At 40.4% G+C, this 18,474-nt stretch overlaps 1 protein-coding gene across 4 annotated transcripts in view; it reads right to left on the reverse strand.

Annotated features, from left to right (window-relative positions):
- LOC149225702 (uncharacterized) overlaps window positions 1-18,474 on the reverse strand; it is a 140,820-nt gene that overhangs the window by 17,311 nt on the left and 105,035 nt on the right. For all 4 annotated transcript variants that reach the window (XM_089377280.1, XM_089377283.1, XM_089377281.1 and 1 more), the window contains exon 4: window positions 15,767-15,875. In XM_089377280.1, coding sequence (XP_089233406.1) covers window positions 15,767-15,875 — 109 coding nt within the window. The remainder of the gene's footprint in view (window positions 1-15,766; window positions 15,876-18,474) is intronic.

The raw sequence follows: 18,474 nt of genomic DNA on the forward strand, positions 1-18,474 counted from the left end.
CAATTTTCTCTGTATTGATTCAGAGCACAAGTGGATACAGTTTGAAAATTGTGAAACGTGGTCTGTCAACTAATTAGGGCAGAAGGGTGGTGCAAGGCTAGAGAGTTGACTTTCCTTCAGGTTGGAGCCTAAGAACACTTCAAGGCGGCAGGGTGGTGTTAGGGCAGGTTGGAGCCTGAATAGGGCCCTGGAGCATCCATCCAATTGCAGCAAGTAAACAGGGTGTTGGAGCACCTTCAGGTTGGACCTTTTAAACAGGGTGTTGGAGCACCTTCAGGTTGGACCTTTTAAACAGGGCATTGGAGTGTCCTACAAGTTGAAGCCTGTAATTCAAGGAGTTGGAGCCTCCTTCAGTTGGAGCTGAAAATTTGATGTAAATCTTTGAAGACAAATATTAAGAAGCATTCAATGGTTTTCGTCCTAAAGGGGTTTCCACCTAAAAATCATTATGTCTACTCTCTCTATTTGTTAAGTATTATTGAATGGTGTTATGATGTTTATATTTATTTGATGCTAATAACAATTAATGCACTGTGGAATTAAAAATATACTAATTGATAAGAAATATTGATTCACCCCCCTCTTAGTATTTCCAACAAGCCTTCAGGGATTCGCAGAATCAAATTGGGCGAGGGATTCAGCAGACAGAAAGAGCACTTCCGGTTGTGCTTTCAGTGTTGGATCAGCAGTGGTCTCCTAGTTCAGCAAGAAGCAGAGATCAGTCACATTGAGCTCAAATGAGTGTCGAGTACATGGCTGCCAGCTTCGCAACTTGCAAGGCTATTTGGTTGAGGAAGCTACATGTTGGGTTGTTCAACCAGAGGTTGGATCCCACGATCATAAAATGTGATAATCATAGCTACATCAAGCTCTCTTAAAATCCTGTATTTCATGACCGCTCCAAGCACATCAAGATCAAGTACCACCATATCATAGATTGTGTTCAAAGGGGTAAATTTAGACTCCAATACGTGCCTACAAAGGAGAAAATAGCAGATATCTTGACCAAGGCATTGGCAAGGGGCAAATTTGTCTACTTCAGAGATAAACTAGGTGCAGTACAAAACACCTTCCTCTCTAAGAGGGAGTGTTAATTGGAATTAGAGATGTAAGGGTTATGATAAGGGCTCTGATAAATTTAGAAGTGCACTAAATCTGGCAGATGGACCCACAAGTGAAGCTAAGGCGCAGTTTACTTTTTCTTATTTTGACTTAGGAAAATTCTAATTTCCTATAGTCAAAAATAGAATCAATCTCAACCGTCCATTGAGTTTTAATCTCAACCATTCGTGGAAAATGGAAGGTCGAGTCAAATTTACAAGGAGAGAAAGGGCGTAGACTTGGATTATGATTATGCACTAGAGACCCGTGTGTTCAGCTCAGCGGAGAAGGGTTTCCAGGTCAGTGCACTAGGGCAAAAAGATAAGCCGAATAGCCTCAGCAAATTCTTCAGCCAACATACTTTTATTCAAGATCATGTTAGCCTTGCGCAAGAGCGCTGAGTTAGCCTGTAATAGTTGTACATATAGGGAGGCCAAGTTGGATAAGAGTGTGCAGATTAGTGTGTTGAGGGGCAACAAATTGAAGAGAAAATCTTCCCTCTAATTTGTAATAATTATTTGAGATCTTCGTTGAGCAGATTAATAAAAAACACACAAGTTGGAAAGTTTGCCCCAGTTGGGGTTTCCTGGGAAATTTCTGGTGTATTGTTTATTGTGTGCTTGTGTCTTCGTGAATTTATTTTCTGTTGCTATTATTTGTTAGAATACTCGGCATATTTAGTAAAATTGATTGGAGTTCAGTTTTCAGTTTCTTTAAAGTAGAATTTTTACATTGAACATCTTATGAAACCAGAAATAACAAAGGCCATGGACCCAATTGTCCCTACAAGACCTTAACTACACTGATAAGTGCATGCCTTAGAATTTCTCTTCATTTAAGAAGCCTCCCAATCTACTTTGTTGGATCCTTCAAACGATTTGGCAATTTTATAAAAGTTTGCCCAAGGCCACTTCCACAAGATAGAAGTCAGCTCCTCCCAAAAATCAATCAAGTTGATCAGTTGTATTATATAGTGCTTTTATTTGGAAGAACTTCAAGAAACATACCCTGAGGGGCTCCACTAAAAAGAGTAGACTTCCTTCAGCTATAAGGTGCCTGGTCTAAGGTTATATGTTCTATCTAAATTGCCCAGGATTCGCACCTAGACTTCATCCCTTTGAACCTCATGACATACAAGTGGGGAAGACCACAGTGAGAATGGAACATTAGTGGACAACATAACACTCCATCAACCTCACCAGTGAACCAAAGTACCGTTGACATTAGAGTGATTTTGTATTATATGGATTGTTGCCATCCATGAAAAATTACACATTGTGACAATGATGAATAAGTGATGAGTAAAAGTAGAAGATAGATTAATGGAAAATACGTAAGCACTAAAGGAATAACTCCTACAAATTATATTAATGTCTAATTGTTAATTTTAGATAACAATGGTATGTTTTATGCTTAAGAGCAATTTACTTCAATTTTTCTTATTAGCCCAATATCAATTTCCAATATAGCAACAGATTAACATCAATAGTAAATGCAGATAGAACATAAAAATAACCAGAAGACAAGCCAAGACAAGAGGACACAATATTTGGCGGATGCCAAAAAAAAATCCCCAATGTGGGGAAAACCCTTTGATCAAATCTTCTTATTATTCTTCAAAAGTTCAACAGAGAGAGAGTACAATACACAAAATTTACTTGCCCAAACACAGTCAAATCTGTCCAGTCAAACTACAGTCAACAGGATGACCTAACCAAAAGTCAACGTTGGTCAAATCAGTAGAATTACTCCTCCAAATCAGCTCGGTCAAACCTAGTCAATTCGGGCTCCAAAAACAGTCCAAATCAGCCCAAAACAATGTTGAATAAATCAGTCAAACTTGGTCAACACACCGTCAAACCTGTGGTCAACACTGGTCAACCTGCCCAGAATTTCTCGAAATTTGTGCCAAAGAATGCGGCCTACCCAAAAAGACATTATCCCAAGAAAAACACAGTCAAACAAGGTCAAATTTTGCCTGATCAACGCTGGTCAAACTTGCTGCAACTTGGTCAATGCAGGAAAACAGAAAACACAGTCAACCCTTTGCATGTGTGGAGGAGAAGAAGGCAGCCCTGAAATTCATATGACCCAATCAGATGAGGAGAGAGAAAGATATGTGTGAGATGATCAATGTCCAAAAGAGGTAGATGCTCCTTCTATTTATATGCAATGTTGAGGGTGAAGAGACATGACTTTTGGGCTTCTTGAGCCTTGACAATTTGTCCATAGAAGAAATAAATTCATAATTCCATTTATACATGTCAGAATGAGATGATCTTTAGATCAATCCTACACCTCTCGGAAAGAGGAATCCAACAAAAATATCATCTCCATCATATGAGTTGTCCAAGGTGGAGTTTGGCCCTAGTTGCCAAATTTAACACTCCCTCTCAACTAGGGAGAACTCCACTTGCCAAACCATTTGACAATTTGTACCATCACTATCATCACTGCTCTGCTCTGCTGAACCATGAAGAAATAATGAAGAAGAAATGATCGAGAGTGTATCATACCACTCTCCACTGACCCGAAGTCAATCTCCATTGATCCCAGATCAATATCAAACATCCTAGCATAGGGAGTATAGTAGTACACAATGCGTCCATCGGTAGTACTATGGTCCCTATCCTCATTTCCCTACTCATTGGCCAGATGAGAGATACTTCCCATGAGTCCCAAACTACATGGGTAGGATGTATCAGTAGGAGAAGGTGAACCACTCATCCTGCTCATATGCCATAGGAGAAGGTGAACCACTCATCCTATGCATATATCAACCATCATGGGGTATCACAGGGGAAGGTGAACCACTCACCCTGTACACAGCGCACCACTAGGGGAAGGTGAACCACTCACCCTATGGTCGCTCATCGCTCCAAGAAGTACCCCAAGCCCCCCGGAGCTCCCAGAGCTCAATATCCAACTCAAATGAGACCCTCATAAGAGGGTCTCTCCACGACTCCAAGTCATTCACAGAAGGTTAAGAATTTGACCTTCCCATGGACTTCGTAAGAATATCTGCAACTTGATCATCAGTCCCAATGTGATAGAGCCTTATTACTCCGTGTTGTACTATATCCTAGATAAAGTGGTACCTGATATCAATATGCTAGGAGCGGTCATGAAACACGGGATTCTCAGAAAGACGAATCCCACTTTGGTTGTCGCAGAAGATCATGGTGGTATCCAACACATGTCCAAACAGCTCACTAAAGAGCTTCCTCAACCAAACAACTTCACAGGAGGCCATACTAGCAACAACATATTCAGCCTCAACGATGCTCAAGGCAACTAATTTTTGCTTCCTACTCATCCAAGATATCGAAGCAGAACCTAGTGAGAAGAAACATCTAGATGTGCTCTTACAATCCACCACACTGCCAGCCCAGTCAGCATCCGAATAACCATGGAGCCTCACATTCCCGGCAGTGTATCTCAATCCATAGGTGATTGTGCCCTGAAGTTACCTCAGAAGATTCTTTGCAGCAATCCAATGTATGTGATGAGGCTCGACCATGAATTGACTCAACGTATTCACTAAAAAGCATATGTCCGAACAGGAGTTCACCAAGAGCATCACGACCTCCACAAGTTGACGATACTCAAGAGGATTTTCCAAATCGGGTGCAGCAGTACTTCCACATAACTTCTTGAAGTTGAGTTCCATTGGAGTACAGACTTACAATCCACCATCCCAAATCTTTCAAGTAGCTTCACAATGTATTTTCCTTGAGAAAGGAAAATCTCACCTGGCTTTTGCCAGACCTCCAACCCTAGGAAATAATGCATTAGTCCTAAGTCCTTCATCTCGAACTTAGAAGCCAACTCCCTCTTGCATTGATGAATGAGAGGGTCTGCACCTATCAAAAAGAGATCGTCCACATAAAGTACCAAGATGAGAGGTCTATCATTCTCAACCTTAAAGTAAAGGTTCGGATCAACTTCACTTCTTGTAAATCCCAACTTCATCAAATAGTTGTCGATCCTCTCATACCAAGCCTGGGGAGCTTGCTTCAACCCATAGAGGGCTTTCTTCAACCTGCATACATGTATCTTACGATCTTGAACTTCAAACCCCTCGGTTTGTTCAACATAGACTTCCTCCTTAAGTGAACCATGCAAGAAAGCGGTTTTGACATCCATCTGGTGTAGGTTCCATCCTTGTGAGGCAGCAAGGGCTGTAATCGAACGGACGATGGTATATCTGGCCAGTGGCAACTAGTGCAAATATTTCATCATAGTCCACACCTTCCTTTTGAGAGAAGCCTTGAGCAACAAACTTGGCCTTGAACTTTTCAGCACTTCCATCAGCTCCATGCTTGATCTTGTAGAGCCATTTAGAGGTGACAACAGATTTGTCCTTGGGTCTAGGGACCACATCCCAGACATCATTCTTCATAATCGACTCATACTCTTCATTCATAGCATCCTTCCATACTTGGTGCTTCACAGCTTCTTCGAATGTGCACGGCTCAGTTTGAATGATGGTGCTCATGGCAGTTAAGTACCCTTGGTACCTATTCGGCTTCTTACTTTCACGAAATGTCCCCCTTGGTGCAATATGTCTCTCGGCATCTTCGAGAGTTTCCCTAAGCCATGAGGGTCTCCTTTTTTAGGAGGAGGGCTCATGAGGAGGTGGATCAATGGGATCCATTGGTCCTTCAACATCGGGCATCGGCTCATCCTGCGGTTCTCCCTGGTTTCCTATATCTGCTTCTTTGTCCTTCCTTGGAATAGGAAGGTTCCTAATCTTCCCAAGGGCAGCATCTTCATCGAAGGTGACATCATGACTTATCTACACTTCTCTTTTACCAGGCACATAGATTCTATATGCCTTAGAAGATTCACTATATCCCAAAAAATGTTCCTTTCTTCCCAGATGCATCCAATTTGCTTCTCTTTTCTTTCGGCACATGAAAATACACGAGGCTACCAAAACTTCTGAAATGAGAAACATCAGGTTTCTTACCAGTGAAAACTTTTTCGGGAGTTTTGGAGTCCAATGCTTCTCCCCATAGGAATTTCAGAAGGCTTTGATCATGTAGCATGGCACGAGTGGCTTCTATAATGGAATGATTCTTCCTTTTGGCAACACCATTTTGCTCAAGGGTATATGTGGTAGTAGTCTCCCTCTTAATGCGAGCTTCTCTACAATAGTCATTGAATTCATTTGATTCATACTCGATTCCATTATCGGTCCTCAATATTTTGATCTTCTTCCCTATTTGATTTTCAACCAAGGCTTTGAAAGAACAAAACCATGTGAACACTTCGTCCTTATTCTTCAAGAAATAAATCCAAGTTTTGCGAGAGAAGTCATCCACAAAGATAGCATACTATAAGTATCCTCCCAAAGATGTCAAGGGCAACATACCAGATACATCAGCATGAACCAATTGCAAAATGTCAGTAGTCTTGCTATAACTTGAGGGGAATGGGCCCCTTGTATGTTTTCCTTCAGCACATCCCTGACAAACACCTTCATGTTCTACTTTAAATTCGGGCGTACCTGTCACCATCTTCCTTGCATCGGGTAGAACCTTATAATGCATATGAGTAAAACCTCTGGTGCCACAATTCGGATTGAAGAGATGTGTCACAAGACATAGCTCCTAATGGACTCCCTCCAACTTGATATAGGCTATCAACCCTGAATCCAAGAGTAAATGCTTCTTTGAAATTTCTTTTCCAAACACGTACCTTTCCATCAATGAATGTCACCTTGAATCCTTTGTCTTCCATCACCGAGATAGATACCAGGTTCTTCTTTATATCGGGTACATATAGTACTTCTTATAGATGAATGGTGTTACCTTGATTCAATTGAAGAGTAACATTCCCAACTCCCTTCACGGGATAGGTGGCATTGTCTCCAAGAATGATTTCCAAATTTGTATCCTTTTCTATCAGATTTGAAAGAGCTTCCTTATACCCAGTGAAGTGCCTTGAGGCTCCGCTATCAATCAACCAATTTCCCAAGGTATCCGGAGGGGAGGCAGTAGAGATAAAATTACTTCTGCTTGTTATCTACAACATTAGATTCATCATACCTGGAGTTTTTTTATCTTTTGGGAGGTCGACTATTTCCATGTTGAGTAGCGGGAGCATTCCTTTTTTCTTTGTTGTTGAACCTGTCATTCCTTTGATTGTTGTTGCCCCAAAAATTGTTGTGGTAGTTGTTGTCGTCATCCCAAGGTGTATCCCTTCTATTAGGACATTCCCTAACATAGTGGCCAAACCTATTACAAATGAAGCATCTTCCCTTCCTTCCATCTTTCAATCCCAGTTTTCCTTGACATTAATTCTTTGAACCTGCATTGTTCTTTCTTTTAGCATGAGCAGAGAATTCAGTAGGATCATTCCTATTTGAAGGCATGTCTCTCTCCATCATCCTTGTCTCTTCTTGAGTACATCTAGTCAGCAAATCATCAAAACCTGGAATCCTGTCATTGTTGAGGATAGTAGTGTTGAACACATGTAATTCACGAGGGAGACCTCCAAGGGCAATGAGAGTGAGCTCCCTATCAGCAATAACTTCTCCAATTGAAAGAAGATGATTTTTATCTCGGTAATCCTCATGACGTAGGATTGGATATCTTCACCTCTTCCCTTCTTTATGTCCTTCAACTTGTTTTTGAGAAAGAGGACTTGGTTTGCATAGCTAACTTTGAACATGCCAACCAACCTGTCATACATCTCCTTAGATGCGTTCAAATTGGAGATGTATGCAACCAAATGCTTGTTAATAGACCCCTGATGATCTTCTTAGTTTCTACTTCACCTTTCTTGTACTTTGGCTTAGCAGTAACCGATGCATTTGAAGGAGGTTCAGTAATCTTTCCCTGCACATAGTCCATAGCATCTTGCTCTTCCAAAGTCAAGTAAAGAGACATCTTCTATGCATGATAACCAGATTTATCAATGAGCTTGTCATCAAATGCAGAGGTCGTTGAATCTTGTCCTTGTCCAATAAATCTCAGTGATTGCTCTTCTCACTCTTGCTTGGGCTTTGTCTTCACCTCAGCTCTGATACCATGTTAATTTTAGATAACAGTGGTATGTTCTATGCTTAAGAGCAATTTACTTCAATTTTTCTTATTAGCCCAATATCAATTTCCAATTTAGCAATCACTTTAACATTGATAGTAAATGCAAATAGAACATAAACAATAACCAGAAGACAAGCCAAGGTCAAGAGGACACAATATTGGGAGGATGCCAGAGAAAAACCCCATTGTGGGGAAAACCCTTTGATCAAATCTTTTTATTATTCTTCAAATGTTCAATAGAGAGAGAGAGTGCAATATACAAAATTTACATGCCCAAACACAGTGAAATCTATCCAGTGAAACTGCAGTCAACAGGATGCCCTAACCAGAAAGTCAACATTGGTCAAATCAGCACAATTACTCCTCCAAATCAACTCGGTCAAACCCAGTCAATTCAGCCTCCAAAAACAGTGCAAATCAGCGCAAAACAATCCTGAAGAAATCAATCAAACTTGGTCAAAGCACAGTCAAACCTACGGTCAACGTTGGTCAACTTGCCCAAAAATTCTCGAAATCTATGCCAAAGAATGCCGCTTGCCCAAACAGAAATTCTCCCAAGAAAAACGCAGTCAAACAAGGTCAAATGTAGCCCAGTCAACGTTGGTCAAACTTGTTGCAACTTGGTCAACACAAGAAAACAGAAAACACAGTCAACCCTTCGCACATGTGGAGGAGGAGAAGGTTGCCCTTAAATTCGTACGACCAATGAGATGAGGAGAGAGAGAGATATGTGTGAGATGATCAATGTACAAATGAGGTAGATGCTCCTTCTACTTATATGCAACGTTGAGGGTGAAGAGACATGACTTTTGGGCTTCTTGAGCCTACATTAGATTGTTGGCCGACCTTGGCAATGCCATAGAAGAAATAAATTCATAATTCCATTTATACATGTCAGAATGAGATGATTTTTAGATCAATCCTACACCTCTCGGAAAGAGGAATCCAGCAAAAATATCATCTCCATCATATGAATTGTCCAAGGTGGAGTTTGGCCCTAGTTGCCAGATTTAACACTAATTTATGTGATAAAAATGTAATGAAGTAAGCCAACCATAAGAGTCTATGTAAGAATGAGAGAATTGAAGAATTGAGTGATATTATGAAGATTGCTTAAGAGATTTATGGAGAGATTCATGGATATTGTGGAGGAAGTTGAGGAAATCGTTTCAACCATTAATCTAATTTGGACATAATTATTATGGTCACCTACATTATATATTGTGACCATTTGTACAATACAAACACACACGGGAATGGTTTTATAATATAATTTCCTCTTAAGGGGTTACTTGCATCAATAATTCTTTGTGTTCCTTGTGGTAAGATGAATCCACCTAAGGTTTGTATGGTTAAGGGTAATCCAAGATACCTAGGTTGATGAATGATGATGTTCTTGGAAAATTCAAAGTGGCGGCTTATTATATCAATTTTCCTTAACCTTAATATTTGCTTGTGAACTTGGTTAAATTTTTTTTGTTCTTTAGTTAGATCTTTTCATCAAACAAATATCAAGAATGAAACAGTAACAATAGAGGACACAGAAATTAGGCTCTAAGCCAGGGCAAATGCCCTCCAAAGGGAAAACCCGAAAAACTCTTCTTCTTATAGAATCTGCTTCAAATGAGACACAAATGTCAAAGACCCAAACCCTATGTTAGGGTCCCACCCTAACCCCCTTATTTATGTCATGGGATCACGTCATAGTCAAGAGTCAATAAAGCCCATATTAATATTTATAAGTGGTTAACCCGCAATTAATGACGGGACCACAGTTAGTTGCAAATGGGTCGTAGTATTAGATAGATGGTATTAATAAAACCCACGGTATTGGCCCGTGGTATTGCATGTATGAGTCATATATAAAGGATAGAGACTCCCTGCGAGGAGCATTGTGTCTTATTTTGTATTCGAGCTCTGCTCTATTGGAGGTTGCCCCCTCGAAGAGGCAAGTGAACATTACTCTCTGAATAATAAAATCATTGCTATTCTGTGTTCTGGGTATCGTTTCTTCGCATATTCTGTATTTGGGTATCATTTTGCAGGTTAAGAGCATAACAAGTGGTATCAGAGCACTTTCCAGGGCCGGTGGGATCTCCAATTCTTAGCAAAAAAAAAATTTGGCTAGAGACGTGTTCCGGCGTCTTTAAACCACGGGATCTGTCGTTGAGCGCATAAACCTGCGGATTTGAGGAGGCATGCACGCAGGAAATACAAGAGGTGGTCACGTCTGTTGGACTCCCTTGTAACCCCTGTGGGTACCCCTTCGAGTAGTAGCGCATTAGACAGAACCGCGCATGGACTGTCTTCCACGTACCCTCTGGGTATATCGGAAGCCCCCTAGGCTCCCTTGAAACCTCGCCATAGATAAACCGTCGGCCGTCTTGTGGCTACAGTACACCGAGAACAGCACTCGGAGAGATTACTCGCCCGTACGATAGGGAAGTTGGGTTGTACGGCTAAGGGTACGGTCGATCCTCCTTAGTTAGAGCCCTGAAACATTGGGCCGAGTACTACTGCCAGACCCTTATGTATATTGCGATCTATAGCACCTGACACTCCTCACGACCATAGTTTCCTTTTCTATCGAGGGATCACACATCATCTATTCTCGATCCGCGTGTGCAACGAGGTGCAGCAGCAGCAGACATCAGTCCCGCAGATCCATCAGATCCGTCGCAGCAGTTGTTCCGCCATTCAGATCTCTCAGACCCACCAGATCGGAGTTGTTGTGAAGGGTTCCTATACCGGGGTATACTTTTCGCAGGACTTTTGGCAGCATTGACATTTTGAGGATTTGGCGATTGCAGTATTGATCAAGGAGTAAAACTCCGTTAGGAGTTTTCAAAAAAAAAAAAAAGTCTGAGATCTTCCGTGGCGCTTATTGGTGATCTAGCCCATCAGAATCAGGACGACGAGCTGAGCAAGGTGGTACCATTCAATTTATTAGTAAAAAAAATTTAGGCGGTCCCAATTTTTCATCAGGGCGCTTATTGGTGATCTAGCCCATCAGAATCAGGACGACGAGCTGAGCAAGGTGGTACCATTCAATTTATTAGTAAAAATTTTTAGGCGGTCCCAATTTTTCATCAGGTTGGTGTATGGTAGAAACTAGAGCTCAAGCGATGGCCAATGAAAGGATGGACAAACTTGAAGACACTGTGAACTCCATCCAAACTGAGATTCGCGGACTAAGTCTCCAGATACAGCAATTCCTCCCGAAGGGCAAGGAGCAAGCCCACGAGGAGGCGTATAATGGCCATGAATACAATGAGGGTGAGTCTAGCCACTCTCCTCACATCTGGCACACCCATCCACCACCCAGTCAGCGACCTCCCAAGTTGGATGTGCATAAATTTGACGGTTCTCACCCGTCCGCATGGCTAGCACAAATGGAGCAGTATTTCAAATTGAATCATATCCCAGATGATGCGAATAAGCTTATGTTGGGGAGCATGTACTTGGACAATGAACGGTGGCAATGGTGGGAATGGCATCAGCGTTGCAATGGACCTTTTAGGACTTGGACCCAATTTACCAAAGCTCTTCGAGATCGCTTTGAACAGGAAGACTCTTTTTTGGGTCGTCTCACTAAGCTCCGACAGACTGGTACAGTGGATGAATATATTACCGCTTTTGAAGCCTTAGCCTTCCGCACTAGGGGTCTCACAGATGAGTTCTACACGGAATGTTTTATCAGCGGTCTTAAAGAAGCCATCAAAGCTCAAGTTCTACTTCACCACCCTCCCACGTGGACGGAGGCTTGCCAGGTAGCTCGTAAGGTGGAACGTGCATTAGCAGCCCAATACAGTCGCCCAAATTTCCCCGCTAAAGGTCGTCCCCCACAAGCTCACAACACGACTCAAACACTTAAGGTCCAAAAGGTGTCACCTGCGGAAATGGCTGAAAGAAGGAAGCAAGGACTATGTTACTACTGTGATGAAAAATACTCCCCAGGTCATAAATGCAAGGAGCCCAAATTTTTTCAAATAGATGCCACTGACTACAGCTCAACAGAGGAAGATCCACCACTTGAGGAACATGAGGCGCTAGAAGAAGACAACCCAAAGGAGAATGTCTCTGACGAACCAGTTATTTCGCTGCATGCGTTGGCAGGGATTTCTTCCCCTCAAACTCTCAAAATCCGGGGTTTTCTTAAACATCGCCCAGTAGTAGTCTTGATTGATAGTGGAAGTACCCATAATTTCATCCATCAAAAAATCGCAGAAGCAGCGCATTGTTTTGTACGAGCAGTTTCTAACTTCCAAGTCCAAATTGCGGATGGGGGCACAATGAAATGTGAAGGCCGCTATGAAAATGTCAAACTTCAAATGGGGGATTATCAGTTGAAAACCCACATGTTTGCCATACACATGGGGGGTTGCGACATTGTCCTCGGCGCTGAATGGCTCCGCACTCTTGGGCCAATCACAATGGATTTCCAGGAGTTATATATGAGTTTTAAGCAGAACAACTCCACACATACCCTCCGTGGACTCCAGGCGGGAGCCCCCTCTATCATCAGCTCGCATAGGATGGAAAAATTGTTAAAAAAGGGCCATCATGGAGTAGTAGCTCAATTTAATGCCATCCAGGTAGTCGAAACCATGTCTCTGCCAATTCATCATGAGATGCAACAGATTTTAAATAACCATCGGACGGTCTTTGACAAGCCTAATGAGCTTCCACCCTCGCGAGGGGAACATGATCATAGCATCACCTTGGTTCCAGGGGCCCAACCCCCAAATGTGCGGCCATACAGATATCCGTTCACCCAAAAGAATGAAATAGAAAAAATCATCAAGGAACTGTTGGAAGCAAGTGTCATTCGTCCCAGCATTAGTCCTTATTCATCCCCATTGGTCATGGTGCTCAAGAAAGATGGGGAGTGGCGGATGTGTCCCGACTTCAGGGCCCTCAATAAGTTGACAATCAAAGATAAATTTCCCATCCCAATGGTTGACGATTTGCTGGACGAACTCAATGGGGCTCAATTCTTCACTAAGTTGGATCTTCGCTTAGGCTACCACCAAATTCGCATGAAGGAAGTCGACATTCCCAAGACGGCTTTCAGAACTCATGAAGGCCATTATGAGTTCCTGGTCATGCCATTTGGTCTTTGTAATGCCCCCTCTACTTTTCAGAGCCTTATGAATCACATTCTCAAACCATATCTCAGAAAATTTGTCCTTGTCTTCTTCGATGACATCCTCATCTATAGTGGCACTTGGGTTGCACATCTTCAGCATGTAGATCTACTCTTGCAACTGCTCCGCAAGCATAAATTATTTGTCAAGATGTCCAAGTGTTCGTTTGGCATGGAAGAAGTTGAGTGTTTGGGCCACATTGTGGGGCGTGAAGGTGTCAAGGTGGACCCCAAAATGATCCAGGCAATGCAAGAATGGCAACAATGCTTTGATACCAATTGTTGTAGATCTAACCCAGAAATATAGGATAACAGAAATAAACCCAGAAATTATATGAAATGATTCTTTATTGATCAAACCCTTAAGGTAGGGCAACACCATACATTCACTCCTTAAGGAAGGAGAACACTCCACAAGCCATATGCCTGTTCATACAATAATCCTTCACTATCTCCCAAGTGGAGTCTCTAGCCTCTATATAGGCCTCATACATACAATACCATGGGTCATTACCATGGTTCCCTCATACCATCAACTAATACCATGGGCCCATTACATTATTATTAACTACTTGTGGTCCCTTACATGACATGGGTTAACCACCTTATTTATTACTATGGCCCATCCCATTATTACATTATTACCTTGGGTACCTCCCTTGGTACACCATATTATCCCCCCTAGGTATATAACACCAAGTCCTCCAACAAGTTCTTATATGATTCTACACTAGCCAACTTCAACATGCAATTTCAACCTACCACCTTCAACGTTACAACACGACCATGCACTTTTCGTCCTGCAACTCTAGCCCTTATTACTGCTGCAGAAACCCTAGTTCAGCTTCCTCTTGAGACCTTCCTAGAGCAAGATAGCTCCTCCCAAGGTCAACGAGGTCAAGATAGAGTATTCTTCCTCTCAGCACCAAAATATTGCACTTCGTCTTACTGAAAGTTACAACACAATCCTGCAACTTCGGCCCTTCTTGGAAGCTGCAAAAACCCTAATCCTTCACACGTGTGAGAGAGATTGAGCCCAAAAACAAGATTTTTGTCCTTCCTTTCTTCTTCTAGACCTTCACTCTCTTCTTCTTCTGCTTCCCAGCTACAGATCGAACTTCCTTCTTGAGATCAAACTTCTTGAGTGAGTGAGTGCTAAATGAGGTCAAACTGCTTCTTTATATAGCCTTTCCAAGGGGTCAAATTCCCTCCTTTAGGCCGACTTGTACTTTTAGAGTTTCGAGGACTTTCTAGACTCAAAATAAATTCTTTTTTCCAATTACATTTTGCCTGGAAGGGTCTTATAAACATGATGTTGACTCCTTTGACTCATGACAATAAATGCTAAGACCTAACAAACCCCAAAAGCATGAAGAACATGCTTTTACCTAGAATACCATTAGTAATGAGCATGAAACCCATGCTTTAAAATAAGAACATTTTCTTTTCTTCTTTTGTTTGTTACATAGGATACATTTTGAAATGAGTACAACAATTAAGAAGCCCAAAACTAGTTACATTTTCAACAGATGTAGAGGGTGTTGAATGTGCAGGTATAGAGATATGTTGCTGAACCATGTATCAGAAAAGCTTTCCTAGTTTTCATGTATCAGAAAAGCTTTCCTATAAAACTAGGGGATACAGCAGCCAGAAACCCATGTATTCTGGTGGATGGTAACTTTTTTATATCGACTTCAACAAACACATTATTTATGTTTTGCAAGAACAATATGAAAGTTGAAGATAAATGAAGATGAAAGCAAAAGACCAAAGAGAAAGAGTGCAGAAGATTGAAGATGAAGATGGGACCAATTCAAAGGACACTTGAAGATAGAGAAATCACAAGTATGAAAGAATAACTCCTACTTGTGAATTATATTGATGTCTAGATTATGTGATGAAAATGTAATGAAGTAGACCAACCTTAGGAGTCCACGTAAGAATGACAGATTTGAAGAAATGAGTGATGTTAGAGATGAAGATTGCTTAAGAGATTTATAGAGAGGTTCATGGAGTTATTGCGAAGGAAGTTGAGGAAATGGTTTCAGCCATTAATCTAATTTGGACATAATTGTTATGGTCGCCTATAATTATTATATATTGTGACCATTTCTACATTATAAACTCACATGGAAATGGTTTTACAATACAATTTCTCCTTAAGGGGTTTCTTGCATCAATAATCCTCTGTGTCCCTTGTTTCATGATTGGCTATTACAGCCAACAAACAACCTCCTCGAAATAAACAAGAAGTACAGAACTGTAAATACTGAAAGGGGTACTAACACTAAATATATCATCTTCCTAAAAATAATATTAATTTCTCTTCATAACAAGTTATCATCAATGAATTGTAGAAAAATAAAAAATAAAGCTGTTTTATTAATTTCCAGCTGGAAAAGATTAGGCGGATAGCAATCCTCTACCCCCAACAAAAAGGAATATGAACACATCATTGCCCAGTCACCTCTATAGCCAAATTTTCTGGTAGCTCTCCATTCTTCCCAATTTCTTCTATGCGCGTTGCATAAACAGAATTGAATGCTTCAATATCATTTATAGTAGGGCATCCATACCTGCACGAAAGCGATACATGAGTGCACCATATATGTAATTCCTCATTCTAAAAGCTACATCATGCATTGACAACATTTACACAAACTCTGAACTACTTTCATTCGAGAAAAAACAATAAATTTTACCTTGTGAATAAAACATGAGAAAATTTTCTCTATTTTATTTCATATTTCTGTGTATTCAGGAACAGCTAAAAAAAGGATTCTCCTACTCAAGCTACAAAACTCTACTAGAATACTTCAAAAGGATGGAAAATTTTACAGGACAACACAAAGCTCAAGAATACCTTGTGAGCATAAATGATATATATTTCAAATGAACACACAAATATGAAGACCACTCATTCATTTGATCATAGACATAAGTCAACTGATCTTAAAAGCTTCTGTAATGCCTCTTGACTCTTAACTAAACATTATCCATTTTGTGGGGATAACGCTTAGGGCTATGGCTATCATTATCAGCCATACCGCACACATAACAATGCAAGAATGTAAAAGCATATTCATAGTATGTAACAAGACTGCAACATAAGCTTGTTCATTACACACATTTTCTGGAGCCACCAAGAAACATAAACCCTAGCTTAAGCATGCATTTTGATCTCTGAGCCAGTAAACAGATCTGAGATATATCTCGCGCTGGCACTAAAACATTCAAGAGGAGGTCAACATAACACCAAAGATAATCTTGGATATTCGTTGGAACTCTCACGTTTCAACATCTTTGGGGCACTAATTCTAGCCAAAATGACATGCAATTTTTCTCCAACAATGTCAAACCACAGGCTGAAATATGTTTGAAGCATACTTGATTTGCAATTCATCCAAGGAGAAGAAGAATCACTCCACTAAGACAACAATGCAAAATTCTTGGTACATTCTTGTTTTCGCAATATTCACTAACTTGTAACATTTTCTTGTGTTCTTTGATCCACACCAAAGTGCCTAGGATATGTGGTGAGGAGAACAACAGTACAATCCCAATCCCAACAAAGTTCAAGTTATATACCAACTAAAATATACAAATCTTAGTCATTGATTCACATATACACATTCATAATTGAAGCAGCAAAATAGCATAAGAAAGCTCGTCCATCGCTTACATAAAGAGGGAGATACATAATTGTACAACCAACAAGAATTTAGAGTGAGAAACCCCATATGCCAAAGTTCCAAGGAGAACTGTCTGGCAAAATCCGATACAACCAAATACAACCCGAGAACTCCTTGATGTGTGCACACCAAAGTCTCATAAATGATAGCTATTACTACATAGTACAAAATCTAGCACCTTAGTGCAAAGCCTCTCTAAGAAACCTAGATTTAGAGCAACAATGGGAGAGTCACCATCATCACCTCAACAACTCCCCTCGTTTTTGTAGTTGGATAAAAATCCCCACAAGGGAGGCTTCCCCAATAGATCTTAGGGATCAAGTAAACCAAATGGACTTAGACTAAATGCCCCCTAAGGGATTCTACAACAAGATTCACCTAAGGGAAAGTATGAAATGATTAAGGTTTCAACTTTCAAGTGATTAAGGTATAATTTTAATAGAGCGAGTTTAAAGGTCCTTATGGCTAAATCTAGAGGGCTTGGTTTGACCAATAAAGACTCAAATGGCTTTCCAAACACATGCAATCATTAAATTATACCTTCTTGTTATAAAATAGGGTTCCAATCAACAATTTACAGGATAGAAATATTTTATAACTACAATAAGAAAACAGCCCCTAAATCTCTAATAAACAAGTGTAAAATTAGGGTTAATTAATGAGTAAACAAGAAAATAAATTACAGCACTTTTCAATGGATGAAAACAAATATAACAGAAAAATAAACCTTAGATGTCAACCCTAATTATGGCTGAAAATGCATATAAAACGATATTTTCACTTTTCCAAATGGATGCATGCTCTAAGGCAAATAATGATACAAAATGATGATTTTGTTGTAACCTAACCCTAATTTACCGTGGAAAGCATAAAATATAAAAATATAGGGTTTTATTTATTTATTTATTTGGGATTGGCACAAGAGATAAGACTAGTGACTTTCTCAATCAAGGGCTAATGGAGTCTACGAGTAAAAAACTAGGGTAGAATAAAGATGGATGTGAATTCAAAGAGAATGAGGAAGACAAGCTTGTGTTCCTCATTCCCTTAACCCTATCGTTCTTCTATCTTCTTTGGAGATTCAATGGAAGGAAGATAAACCTAGGTTCCTTAAGAGAAACTTGATGAAGATCTTGTGCAAGGTTATAATGTCATTAAACCCTAATTCACCAACAAGTACAAGATGGAAGAAGATAACTTACAATAAGTTAGCTTATATCATCAAAGAATCACCAATAATCATCCGAGAAAGAGAACCATCCAACCAACATCCTACACAAGAAGTTCGCTCAACTAGTTCCATAGTGCACAAGGGAGAAGAGACAAGGAGCTAGTGCATGTGATCTCCAAGTGTGACAATGAATAAAGAGAATTAGACGCCCCCTACTTGTATGAGGGCAACCAAGTTGATTTTCCCTAATTTAGCCTAAAAAGCCATAAAATAATATTAAATCATGATTATAAGGTGGACAGGTCACAAGCC

Source organism: Pinus tabuliformis, chromosome J (assembly GCF_031772625.1).
Source record: "Pinus tabuliformis cultivar Carrire ecotype Pingquan chromosome J, CPIR1, whole genome shotgun sequence".
Classification (NCBI taxonomy): Eukaryota; Viridiplantae; Streptophyta; class Pinopsida; order Pinales; family Pinaceae; genus Pinus; species Pinus tabuliformis.